Source organism: Nerophis lumbriciformis, linkage group LG08 (genome assembly GCF_033978685.3).
Source record: "Nerophis lumbriciformis linkage group LG08, RoL_Nlum_v2.1, whole genome shotgun sequence".
NCBI classification, from domain to species: Eukaryota; Metazoa; Chordata; class Actinopteri; order Syngnathiformes; family Syngnathidae; genus Nerophis; species Nerophis lumbriciformis.
The window spans coordinates 3103719-3116503 of NC_084555.2; the positions used below are offsets into that span (position 1 = coordinate 3103719).

Here is a 12785-nt window from a genome sequence, read left to right on the forward strand (position 1 = left end):
GATGGGTTCTCACTTCTCTGTGAGCACTCTTGAGTATCTAATAATAGAAAAGCGTGATATAAAATCTAATCCATTATTATTATTATTATTATTATTATTATTACCTGCAAGCTGCATTCGTGCATTCCATTTCCATCTCGAAATCACGACAACTACCGCTAACATGCTGCCCCGCAAGCGTGGCAACAATGTGTTTGTGAGCACAGGAAAACAGGTAGCGCCAACTCTATTTGTGACGGTCCAAATGTATTTGTTGCGGCTAGCCCCAAATACATAATACATTTATATCTGGAAAACACTGACTTGAATGGGAAAAACACTGCTTAGATGTTATACTAGCTCACCAGTACATTTGTTTAGTTAGCAGGGTTACGACCACCAATTTTCCTGAATTTTTCCGTGAAACAATCCAGTTAGCTAGTTATTTAGTTAAATTGGTTTGTTTGGTCAAACCAAACTCTGAGCACCTAGACAAAGGAAGAACAAAAATATAAACGCAACACTTGTTTTTGCTCCCATTTTTCATGAGTTAAACTCGGAGCTCTAATACTTTTACTATATACACAAAATACCTATTATTTTCAAATATTGTTCACAAATTGTCTAAATGTGTGTTATTGAGCATTTCTTCTTTGCCAAGATAATCCCTATCACCTCACAGGTGTGGCATATCAAGATGCTGAATAAACCGCATGATTATTGCACAGATGTGCCTTAGGCTACCCACAATAAAAAGCCACTCTGAAATGTGCAGTTTTATCACACAGCACAATGCTACAGATGTCGCAAGTTTTGAGGGAGCGTACAGTTGGCATGCTGACTGCAGGAATGTCCACGAGAGCTGTTGCCCGTGAATTCAATGTTCATTTAATCGCTACCCTAAGCCGTCTCCAAAGGCGTTTCAGAGAATTTGGCAGTACATCCAACCAGCCACGCAACCACAGACCACGTGTAACAACACCAGCCCAGCACCTCCATGATCGTCTGAGACTAGCCACTTGGACAGCAACAATTATTTTGTACAACCAAATAATTTCTGCACAAACTGTGAGAAACCGTCTCAGGGAAGCTCATCTGCGTGCCCGTCGATCTCATTGGGGTCTCGACCTGACTGCAGTTCATCGTTGGCAAATGCTCACATTCCATGGCGTCTGGCACGTTGGAGAGGTGTTCTCTTCACAGATGAATCCCGGTTTTCACTGTTCAGGGCAGAGGGCAGACAGCGTGTGTGGTGTCGTGTGGCAGAGCGGTTTGCCGATGTCAACGTTGTGAATCGAGCAGCCCATGGTGAGGAAGGGGTTATGGTGCTGGCAGACGTATGTTATGGACAACGAACGCAGGTGCATTTTATTGATGGCATTTTGAATGCACAGATATACTGTGATGAGATCCTCAGACCCATTGTTGTGCCATTTGCTCGAGCCCATCTGCATGGCCCCATGTTGCATGGATCTGTACACAATTCCTGGAAGCTGAAAACATCCCAGTTCTTGCGTGGCCAGCATACTCACCGGACATGTCACCCATTGAGCATGTTTGGGATGCTGTGGATCGGCGTATACGACCGCGTGTTCCAGTTCCTGCCAATATCCAGCAACTTCGCACAGCCATTGAAGCGGAGTAGACCAACATTCCACAGGCCACAATCAACAACCTGATCAACTACTGTATATGCGAAGGAGATGTGAGGCAAATGGCGGTCACACCAGACACTGACGACTTTTCTGACCTCCCCAGACCTCCAATAAAGTAAAACTGCACATTTCAGAGTGGCCTTTTATCGTGGGCAGCCTAAACCACACCTGTGCAATAATCAAGCTGTTTAATCAGCATCTTGATATGCCACACCTGTGAGGTGGGATGGATTATCTTGGCAAAGAAGTCCTCAATAACACAAATTTTAGACAAATTTGTGAACAATATTCAATCAATCAATCAATCAATCTTTATTTATATAGCCCTAAATCACAAGTGTCTCAAAGGGCTGCACAAGCCACAACGACATCCTCGGTACAAAGCCCACATTCGAGAGAAATAGGTCTTTAGTGTATATAGTAAATAACTAAATCATTAAAAACGGGAGCAAAACAAGTGTTGCATTAATATTTTTGTTCAGTATACATTCAGTTGTAGATCAAGGAATTTAATTTCACTCAATTTCTGTGTCGCAGTGACCCACCAAATGCAACAGATGGGAGCTTCGTTACTTTACCTCCTCTTTACAGTACCGGACTAACTGCTTTCTTTTTCTATGAATCAGTTCCTACAGTCACACAATGATGTTTTCATGATGGTATCCAACGGTACCCGCGTGGCACTGAAGGCAAACCCGCCTAGTCCGATCATGAGCGAGCCCCCCGCACAAGCAGATCCCTCCACGAATGCTTGCCCAGATAGTGTCGCTGTTGATGGACCAAAGCCTGAGCCAGAGGTGTGCAAAATGCATGACTTTAATCTTGCATGAAGAGTTTTGAAGCTAATGGCTCATGTGCATCTTCTGTATCTTCAGGGTGACCACTGGTTTGACTTAAACGACTCCGCTGTGGCCTCCATCGGAGTGTCGGACATAGAGAAGCAGTTCCAGGGCAAAGAGAGTGCCTACATGCTGTTCTACAGAAAAACACAGCTGTGCCGGCCCAGTGAAGGTAACGGACTCATGCTGAACAGTGATATAGATATGGAGTATAAAGCACAGACTATCCTTTATCTGTCTTCCTTTGCAGCGCTCCGCTGTCCTGAATACAAAGTTCCTCATCACCTTATACAGATGGCAGAGAAAGAGAACATCAAACTGCAGCAGATGCGGTATAGAAGCATATTTTATAACTACAGCAGAACCACGTCACCTTGTGTTTCGACATTCACACCCCTGCATATTCTCAGATTTCTTCTCTCTGCTTTAAATTGAAAATACTGCATTTTTTAGGGTAACTGAAATAGAAAAGGCATATAATGGCGCTATCTGCAGGAGAAAAGAATGCTGCTGCTATTAGTCTAGCGCTGTCTGACAAGTCAATTTACTAAACATATTCAAGCAGGAAGACGCTTTGACAAGGTGTGATAATGTGTAACTGCACATTTTTTAAGTAACAAACCGTATGACTAATTGTTTTTAATGTGCAAAACTGGATTTAAAATGTGTTTTAATATCTGAAAGATACAGTTCCTCGTTTATCGCAGCTAATTGGTTTAAAGCCTGACCATGGTAAATTAATTTCCATTAATAAGGATTATTATATTTTATTTATTATTTATTATATTTTTATAGTTGGAGCATAAACTATTTACAACCCTTATAAATGTTTTGTTAACATAATTAGAGCCTTCTAAACATTAAATAGCACTTAAATAGTCACCTTTTTTTTTTTTTTACCTAATATAGTAGCCTTGAGTGTGTTCTACTGTAGAATACTTTACTCACCGTTAGCCCAGAGGATCCTCCAAGCATCCTTGCTATGGCTGTCACCCGGCCACTACAACGTGGAAATACTTTGTCACATCCTGGGTAATTCCTCTGGGCTTTAATAAGCTGTAACCATGGCTATCTGTTGTTCTTTGAAAATTTGGTCAGATTGACAGTCACATCTACGACCATTAGCCGTGTTGTTAGCATTGCGTGCCCTCCGTTGTCATTCCACATTGCTCCTGCAAATGCTTACCAATGTCATGTGGAGCTGATGATGTGAAAGATGAAATGAATCAACAAAGTTAATCTCTACTTAGCATTGCCCAGACAGCTGCTTATAGCAGTCTTGTTAGCATTAAGTGCTGCGCCGAGTCACATCGAGCCCTGATGCATTTTGCGTCTTGCCTCCAGAGGCTCGCCAACATGGAGATGTTATTGTTGAAGCAGGTGTTAAAGATTAAGTTCATCGAAACGTTTTCTGCTAAAAGTTGGTCAACTTGATGGTCGCTGTTAAGATTAGTCGCCAGGTTGTTGTTGGCTGTGTTTGCCCTTAACTGGAAGTTCCGCTTAGTGAATATTTTTATTGATTGCCACAGTACAATATGATACAAAATATAAGTATTGACTTAATACTTAATTTAAATTTTTTTTAGAATGTGCTTTAAAAAAATCTGAAATGTATTTGATACGGAATATATGAAGCACGATGTGGCGAAGGGCGACTGTATATAATAGGGTTTAGAGCAGGTTTGTCAAAACTGCGGCACGGGGGCCATTTTTGGCCTGTTCTGAAAATAAATGATTTTATTATTAATGAGGTACTGTATATTAAATATAACAACAATTATCATTTATCATTTAATTAGCTTTGTCACTTATAACACAAAAAATATAATAGTTTTTTTTCAAATAACATGTTCTGATGTACATTAAATTGATTTTAGCATCTGTGTGCAAAATGTATCAAAGTGGCCCCCACATTTTTTCTTCAGTATGCGACCCTCTCTAGAAAATGTTTGGACACTCCTGGTTTAGATGATCAAAAATAAGCATTTTAGGGCTTTTTAGGCTGTGTAAGATTCTTGAAATGTAACCACTTTGAACAAGTAGCAGGGATTCACTGTATCACAATAAAGTCATGACCACCTATATACCGTAAAACCTGAGCAATACTGAAACTCATTACTGTGCACTCACAAGTTGTTAATGCCTTTAAGTGCTCTAAATGTTTCCATCACAGGGCGGAATATGATGCCAGTAATAACAGCGTTGAGCTTCGTCTCCACCTGGCGTCCTCTTACAGGCTAATAAACGGAGCTCTGCAGTCTGTCAGCAAAGAGCCCAATGTAGCTGCCACACTCGCGTTTGATCGCAGAAAGACTGTTGGAGACTTGCGGTTGGCTATATATCAGGTATGATCATTTAAATAAATACTTGATATCCATAAGCAGGCAGACGTATAAGCAATACACATTGCTGTTAGGAACAGGAGTTATGGGAAGGAGACATGGCTCTGACTGTGGCCAAGATGCTTCCAGCAGGCCTCCACCTGTACAATACTCTCACAGGTTGGACAGTAAACTGTATATCTCTGCTTTTGATTTGATGAAATATTTTTGTAACACATATTTTTACTTGTTGTAGATGACAATGTCTCGCTGTACAGTGCCGGCCTCCGTGCAAACTGTGATTTGTTTGTTTGGAACGGCCGAGAGGTAAGAAGCTGGCAAAAGACACAGGTAGCTTCCTACCTCTGTTGCAGCATGACGTTAAAACTACACACTCGAATCTTCTCAGGTATGTGGTGCAGGTGTCCTAACCGGAGCAGAGTGGGAGCCGGTGTTGCTAACAGTCGTCCGACCTTTTGGAAACCAGGAAGGGGAGGAGTTTGAAGAGGCCACAGGCAGTGTGGACAGTGGCGGGCTGAAAAAGGAGGCCAGAGCGTTTGCAGGTGGCGTCACCCTTGGGGAGTTGCGGGAGGCCCTGGGCCAGCATGCCGGGAGTCTGCTGTGTCAGGAGCGCTCGGTGGCTAAAGTAGGAGAGCTTGGGGCGGGCGAAGGGGGCGGTGCTAGCGGATGGCGAGTGTTCCCCCCTAATGACATGCAGCGGACTCTAAAGGAGCTGTCGCTGAAAGATGGAGACGCTCTATTGGTGCTGGAGCCGCAGTCATTAGAAAGCAGGTGTAGCACGTGTCTGTTATTAACTTGATAATGGCAGTGTTTTATTTTTTTTAAACCCCGCCCCGTCTGTTTCGTTCAGCATGTTCACGCTGAACGGAGACGTGATCACCGTGACAACGCCATCAGACTGTCGCTGGCTCCAAGTGGAGTTTCGACCACATGGCGGCGGAGGAGGCGATGCAAATGAGAGGATAGTCAAGGTTCCTGCAGCAGGAAATATGGTCGGTCACTTTGGCACTTTTGTTTTTTCTTGTTCACCATTGCTGATTTTTGGTTGTGTGCGTCTGCAGCTGCTGTGTGACGTGAAACAGAGGGCCATAGAGGAGCTGCAACTCCCAGGTAAAAACAACTCAATTCGATTCTGATTCAGAATCGATTCTTGATTCAATGTGATTCTCAAAAAACAGGTTACGTGTTACAAAAGCTCATACCGGCTGCTGTCAAAAACTGCTTTTTAAAAATCGGTTCTTAAAAATGTTAAATCGATCAACAATCATAGTGGCGATTTTGATGTCAATCGATTTTTTTCCGGCAAACCTATTATTAATGTTATTAAGCCATTCTGTTTAAAACAACTTTTTGTCTTGCTTCTCCCTATTCTACGATGGTGTATCAATGTTAAAATTAATGAAATTTCATACAAATAATTTTGTATACTATTATCAGGTAAATGCATTGTAAAGCCTTTGTAATAATAAATATTGCAAGTACAATATTTGTATTTATATTTTATTGTATGTTTCTTATTTTAACATTTTTAATGTGATTAGTTTTTTTATTCTATCAAAATATTTGAAATTACTAATGTAAATTCATATATTAACATATAGTTCCTGTTTTTTTTTAAATATTTTTCTTTTTGAGAATTAAAAAAAAGTTAAATTAATGTATTGTTCAGAAACATGCATCAAAATCACTCTTAAAAAAACATTTATTAAATCACATTTAATGCACATATCTTCAAACCGATAGATACAATGTCGTTATAAAAATGTGATAGCGTCCATAATACTGGATATTTGCACTAAAGAAGTTCAAAGTTCAAGTCAGAAAAGCCAACGCAATGCATTGTGGGTCTTGCTGGACTCTGAATAGCTTATTTGGCTGAATACAAAACTCTGTGCTTAACTGTTTTTTTTAACATCATTCTCTGCCACAATCGAATCGTAGTCATGATCGCTTCAGTAAAAAAAATTATTTTGGGAGATTTTTGTCATTTCCACCTTGAAAGCAAAGCCGAAGAAAGTTGGGTTTTGAAATTAATAAAGAGACGGTGAATAGCCTGGATAACAGCCGTGAGACTATCAACATGACTTAAAGGGTAACTGCACTTTTTCTAGAATTTTGCTTATTGTGGATGTATTTTTTTTAACTCATAAATAAAAGTCTGCTTACAGCGGAGGCAATGGGAGGTCCTCTATTTTGTCCATAAAACCCAATAAATAATCATCCAAAAAGCGCCAACAATACACTATTTACATTTTGTGATTTGAATATTAAACAAGTTTTAGTGATATTGGTATCATAAGCGCTAACGCAGACAAACTATTAATAGCGGCACCGTGATCACGAGTTTGTGTACCACTGTTGACATGATCGACTGATCAGCTGCATACTTGTTTCCTTGCTCATCAAACGTTATTGTAGATCATAAATCATGCCTCTCCTCTGGATAGTAGAAGAACATAGACGTATTCCGACAAGGCTTAAATCATGTTTAATCTAAATGGGAATATATGAACATCCTATCAGTTGACATCCGAATGACAGCAGACCTTGTACAGTAAGTGATGTTTTATTATGTTTGTTGGCTCTCATAAAGTCTGCAGTAATCAGTGATGTTGTTAAAAAAAAAGAAGAAAAAAAGAAAGCGAACATCGTGATGCGTAATTTAAATTAATGCGCCACATATGCTTAAAATTTGCTAAATACTTAAATATGAATTATTATAAATGTACCTGTTACTACATTACATATATACTTACATCATGTATATAAAATCTTTTTAAGGGCTTTATAGGCAGAATAGACAGGATCCAATTGGCTTCATTGTTGGTGAACTTTTGATCGCATGTATTTACTGTTTGGAATGCATTAAAAAAATATATCCGTCGTGTCTTTCATAATGATTGATAACATAAGCAAAATCACAAAAAGTGCAGTTCCCTTTCAACGCAATCACCTGGTACATGTTGCTGTGTACAAGGCATTTTCACACAGGTAATTTAAGCCTGTTTTATTCTGTTCAGTACAATGTTGGCGTTAGCTAAGGTAAGCGAAGCAAGCTGCGGGTTCCAAACAATATACAGTATTTGGGGAAATAAGCAAGACCGCTATTCATAGATCAATAATTGAGAAGACTTTCAATATTACACTCATTAATGCACAGTCTATTTCAGAGTTGATGTATATTTAGTTTAAAACAAATGTATCCAGGAGACCTCACAGTTACTTATCACTGAAAGGACGATAGTCTTCTCTTTCTGATGCAAAAGGTTTTGCACACACCCGAAGTTGGTTTTATCGACGTTGCATTCCGAAATGTTTCGCCTATATGAAAACTGACTCCGTTGACGATTGATATACGTGACACGTTCGGCAGCTTGCTCAAATCTAGTTTATTCATTGGACGTGCTCATTTGGATCAGTTCCACCAATTGTACTTATCTGGGGTGGATGTGAGTGTGAATGTTGTCTGTCTATCTGTGTTGGCCCTGCGATGAGGTGGCGACTTGTCCAGGGTGTACCCCGCCTTCCGCCCGATTGTCGCTGAGATAGGCTCCAGCGCCCCCCGCGACCCCAAAGGGAATAAGCGGTAGAAAATGGATGGATGGATGGATGGGCAGTTACGTGCCCTTTCGAGCTCTGTAGGGTTGTTCTAAAGTTAAAGTACCAATGATTGTCACACACACACTAGGTGTGGTGAGATTATCCTCTGCATTTGACCCATCACCCTCACCCCCTGGGAGGTGAGGTGAGGGGAGCAGTGAGCAGCAGCGGTGGCCGCGCCCGGGAATCATTTTGGTGATTTAACCCCCAATTCCAACCCTTGATGCTGAGTGCCAAGCAGGGAGGTAATAGGTCCCATCTTTATAGTCTTTGGTATGGTCCCCTATGCTGCTCACACCCACTAGGGGCATATTAATGTAATATCGAGATTACAATGATATGCAGTGATTGATGAGTCAACATTTAGGCCCCTTTTTAAAAAAAAATGGTGTCCCTCTTCCCTCACCAGATGCACAGTACTGTCTGAGGCAGGTGGACAGCGCAGGGAAACTCCTTCCTCCAGGTATTCTATTTGATGTGCACACAGGCTGGAAATTCCCTCCCCCTTGCTCCCTCTATCACCCTCTAATTTTGGCCCCTCATTAAACTCTTAAAAACTATACCTTCCTTGTCATTTCCTACCTTTTGAGCTTGTGGAACTTTTTTTTAACGCCCCCCCCCCCTCTGGTTGTTTGAACAGTGTGCGAGGAGCTGAGCGTGCGGGACGCGGGGGTACGACTCATGTCCACCGTGATTCTTTGTCTGGGATGCGCCCCTCAGGCCTCGCAGGTTTGTTGTATTATTTTTATGGGAACTCCAGCGCAGGTGCATCATCAATCATGCGTCTCAAAGGTAAACACTGTTTACTGCAGCTTTTCCTGCACTTCTCTGTGGGTGCAGCGCCCTCTGCTGGAATAGAGATGGACATAATTGTAGAGAGGACTTGCACTGTTAAAGAGGTAAGTAAATACAATTTGTTTTGTGAGAATTGTTGACTTCCAATATTTTTGTGGAATTTATCATTTATACTGTGCATTTAATTTATGTTTTTTGTATATATTTTTTATTTGTATTAATATTGTATATATATTTTTGTTTTATTAATGATCATAATTTTACTTTAATACTAATTTCCAATAGAATGTGTTTTAACCGCTGACTCCAGCATAAACTATTTTATTATTATACATGGAAGTGTAAAACTTAGTTAAGCATGCACTGTATAACAAAACCTGAAATAGAATAAAACTACTCAATCTTTGAAGACACCTGACTGACCTTTGCATAGCGATACTGTTACCTTGTGGATTTCATAGTGTTAAGTCAATTTTCTTAGTTTATTTGCCTGCTAAAAAGATGTGTTTGCCATTAGTATTTAATTGTACTGCATGTACTGACACCTATGGTTATGAGTACTCTTTTACCATCAATGGCGTCACAAAAAAGCAAACCACTTCTCAGCAAAATGAAGCTTTTCATTTCTTTTTTTGCTTTACTTGCAGTGTCTACAGGCAATGCTGGATGCCGTTGGACTCGAAGGTAAGCCATATTTCATTAAATAGCAGTATTAAATATACATTTACAACTGCTAAAGTCTGGCTTTAAATGTTTTTGCAGGCACCTGTTGGCACTTGAGGAGGCTTGATTGGTGTGAAGAGGTGGGAGAGGCGCTGCTTGACGAGGTGAGTTGTCTTAATCAAGTATTGCTGCTGATTAGGTGTAATTTCACACTATTTTTAGGCATTTGCATATTTTAAAAGCAGCACAGCCTCATTTGAACGTGTGCATCCTTCAATATTATCGTCATGGCAACAACACGTTTCCTCCTCAGAATGCTTCTTTGTCCGTGTTGAACATAAATAATGGAGAGATGTTAGTCGTCGCAGAAGGACAACTTCCTCCAAAGGTAGCTCCACCTTTCTATATTGTTTATGGTTGTATTTGAGTGTCGCTCAGATGGTAGGGCGCCTGTCCAGAAACTTGAAGGTTCCTGGTTTCTTGGGCATGACACCTCACCCACCTTGCTCCTAGTGCCAGCCACACTGGTGTTAATGTAGCTTACCATCACCAGTGTGGATCTATAATAGGTTTCTACATGTAAAGTGCTTTGTTTCACGAGAGAAACAGAGCTATATAGTGAAGTGAAGTGAGGTGAATTACATTTATATAGCGCTTTTTCTCAAGTGACTCAAAGCACTTTACATTGTGAAACCCAATATCTAAATCAAATCAACTTTATTTATAAAGTACATTTAAAATTTACCACAGGGGTAGCCAAAGTGCTGTACAATGGGCAGGTTAAAAGATAATACGAGTACCAAGCAAACACAACACAAACAAAACACGATAAAAAATAAATAAATAAAATAGAATAAATAAAAACAGGTTCACAGCATGTGTATTATGGGGCGCCATTGCAGGATGGATATCACTCAGTGTTAAAAGCCATGGAATAAAAGTATGTTTTTAAGAGAGATTTAAAAACAGGAAGAGAGGAGGCTTGTCTAATATTCAGAGGTAGGTCGTTCCAGAGCTTGGGAGCAGCAGCGGCGAAAGCTCTGTCACCTCTAAGCTTCAGCCTTGTGTCAGGGACCGTCAACAGCAGCTGATCGGCTGATCTTAAGGATCTAAGTTACATTTAAACCAGTGTGGGTGGCACTGGGAGCAGTTGGGTAAAGTGTCTTGCCCAAGGACACAACGGCAGTGACTAGGATGGCGGAAGCGGGGATAGAACCTGCAACCCTCAAGTTGCTGGCACGGCCGCTCTACCAACCGAGCTATACCGTATAGTTGTAATTGACTTTACTTCACTTTTTTGCAATCAGGGTTTTGTTAAGCTGTCCATGTGGCTCCATCTGGATGCGACGAGCAAGTTGACCAACAAGATCCACACAGAGGAGCACACGGTGGATCTTCAGCTCACTTGTGTGGGACAAGTGGAGATATGTATGGAAGCCTCTCTGGAGGATCTCAAAACTCAGGTACAGTGGAATTATGATATTCTTTTGACCTCCAATGGTTCTGATTTGTTAAAATGTTGCGGGGTTTGTTTTTTTTGTCGACAGGTGTTGACACTTCCTGCTCTCCAGAACATGTGTGTACCTGCCGCTAGCTTCTTGCGCTTGTGGGAAATGGTGGGACGGACACCGACTCGCATCCTCAGAGGACACCAAGTCACACTCAGGCATGCAGCTCCTTTTCTTCACAGGTGCTTTATACTTGTTCTTTTTATTGATGTGTAATAACAACAGAATCACTTTTTCCTCCATCAGGAAGCTAAAGCTAAGTAACGGCACAGACGTTTGCATTCAGCAGCTGCTGAAGGAGGAAGATCTTGGGTGAGGCAGCTTAAATGTTAATATTGCACTTTCAGGACTTGAAGAGGGTTTAAAAATTTTGGATTACTTTTAAAACCGTAGATGTGCTTTTAAAATCAGACAGGTTCCTATTAATATTGTGTAAAAAGTCAATTAAATAATAAATAAATAATGATAAATGGGTTATACTTGTATAGCGCTTTTCTACCTTCAAGGTACTCTAAGCGCTTTAACAGTATTACCACATTCACCCATTCACACACACATTCACACACTGATGGCGGGAGCTGCCATGCAAGGCGCTAACCAGCAGCCATCAGGAGCAAGGGGTGAAGTGTCTTGCCCAAGGACACAACGAACGTGACTGGTGGTGGTGGGGATTGAACCCCAGTAACCAGCAACACTCCGATTGCTGGCACGGCCACTCTACCAACTTCGCCACGACAACTTCATATGCAGTTTTACCGTAAAACCTATTCTTCCTGTTCCGCTGCTGGCAGGAATATGATGGCAAAACTTCCAACATGATCGCAGTGGCTCCTGTGGCACACAGCATCGGTGCTTGTCTTGCGAGGTAGAGATACTGAGTTTGAATCCCGGTCGGAGTTGATTTTGGAAGGTTTATAAATGTATTTCATAATGATGTAAAATGTTTTGTTCATCCAAAATGATTGAACAATTTATTTCCAAATAATTTGTTTTAGTGCAAAACATGCATCCGATTAAATTCAAGTTTGGTTAGAAGAGAAAAACAGAAATTGTTTTACATAAATAAAATACTTAAAAATGTGTAAAGGGGAGAGGGGGCTTCCAAATAAAATTCAGCTTAGGGCCCCAAATTATAACCTGACTCTCACCAGATCCTTGTAGTTCGCTGAGCTCTACACAAGGATCTGGGCTCGAAGGCAATGCAAACTCTTTCAAGATAGCAAAAAATAATGAACCAATCAGGATCGCCGGGCGGGATTTCATAGATGTGACGTAGTGCCGCAGCGACTGTTGGATTCAAACAACAATGGCGGCACGCAGCGAGGAGTCGTGTGCTGACATATTTTCTTTGCACAAAGGACACAGGGATTTTAAATTCGAAAAACAAATCAGCAGCGTCGTTCA

General features: G+C 41.0%; 1 protein-coding gene across 3 annotated transcripts in view; it reads left to right on the top strand.

The window, feature by feature from the left end:
* The window catches only part of usp40 (ubiquitin specific peptidase 40), a 36232-nt gene that overhangs the window by 18592 nt on the left and 4855 nt on the right, over window positions 1–12785 (top strand). The window contains exons 10-27 of one of the 3 annotated variants that reach the window (XM_061968136.2): window positions 2261–2431; window positions 2510–2645; window positions 2724–2805; window positions 4647–4818; window positions 4890–4974; window positions 5051–5121; window positions 5204–5586; window positions 5666–5807; window positions 5877–5925; window positions 8825–8878; window positions 9056–9144; window positions 9228–9314; window positions 9858–9894; window positions 9973–10037; window positions 10187–10261; window positions 11181–11336; window positions 11421–11563; window positions 11628–11693. In XM_061968136.2, coding sequence (XP_061824120.2) covers window positions 2261–2431; window positions 2510–2645; window positions 2724–2805; window positions 4647–4818; window positions 4890–4974; window positions 5051–5121; window positions 5204–5586; window positions 5666–5807; window positions 5877–5925; window positions 8825–8878; window positions 9056–9144; window positions 9228–9314; window positions 9858–9894; window positions 9973–10037; window positions 10187–10261; window positions 11181–11336; window positions 11421–11563; window positions 11628–11693 — 2063 coding nt within the window. The remainder of the gene's footprint in view (window positions 1–2260; window positions 2432–2509; window positions 2646–2723; window positions 2806–4646; window positions 4819–4889; window positions 4975–5050; window positions 5122–5203; window positions 5587–5665; window positions 5808–5876; window positions 5926–8824; window positions 8879–9055; window positions 9145–9227; window positions 9315–9857; window positions 9895–9972; window positions 10038–10186; window positions 10262–11180; window positions 11337–11420; window positions 11564–11627; window positions 11694–12785) is intronic. The other 2 variants (XM_061968138.2, XM_061968137.2) reach the window with 2 other exon arrangements.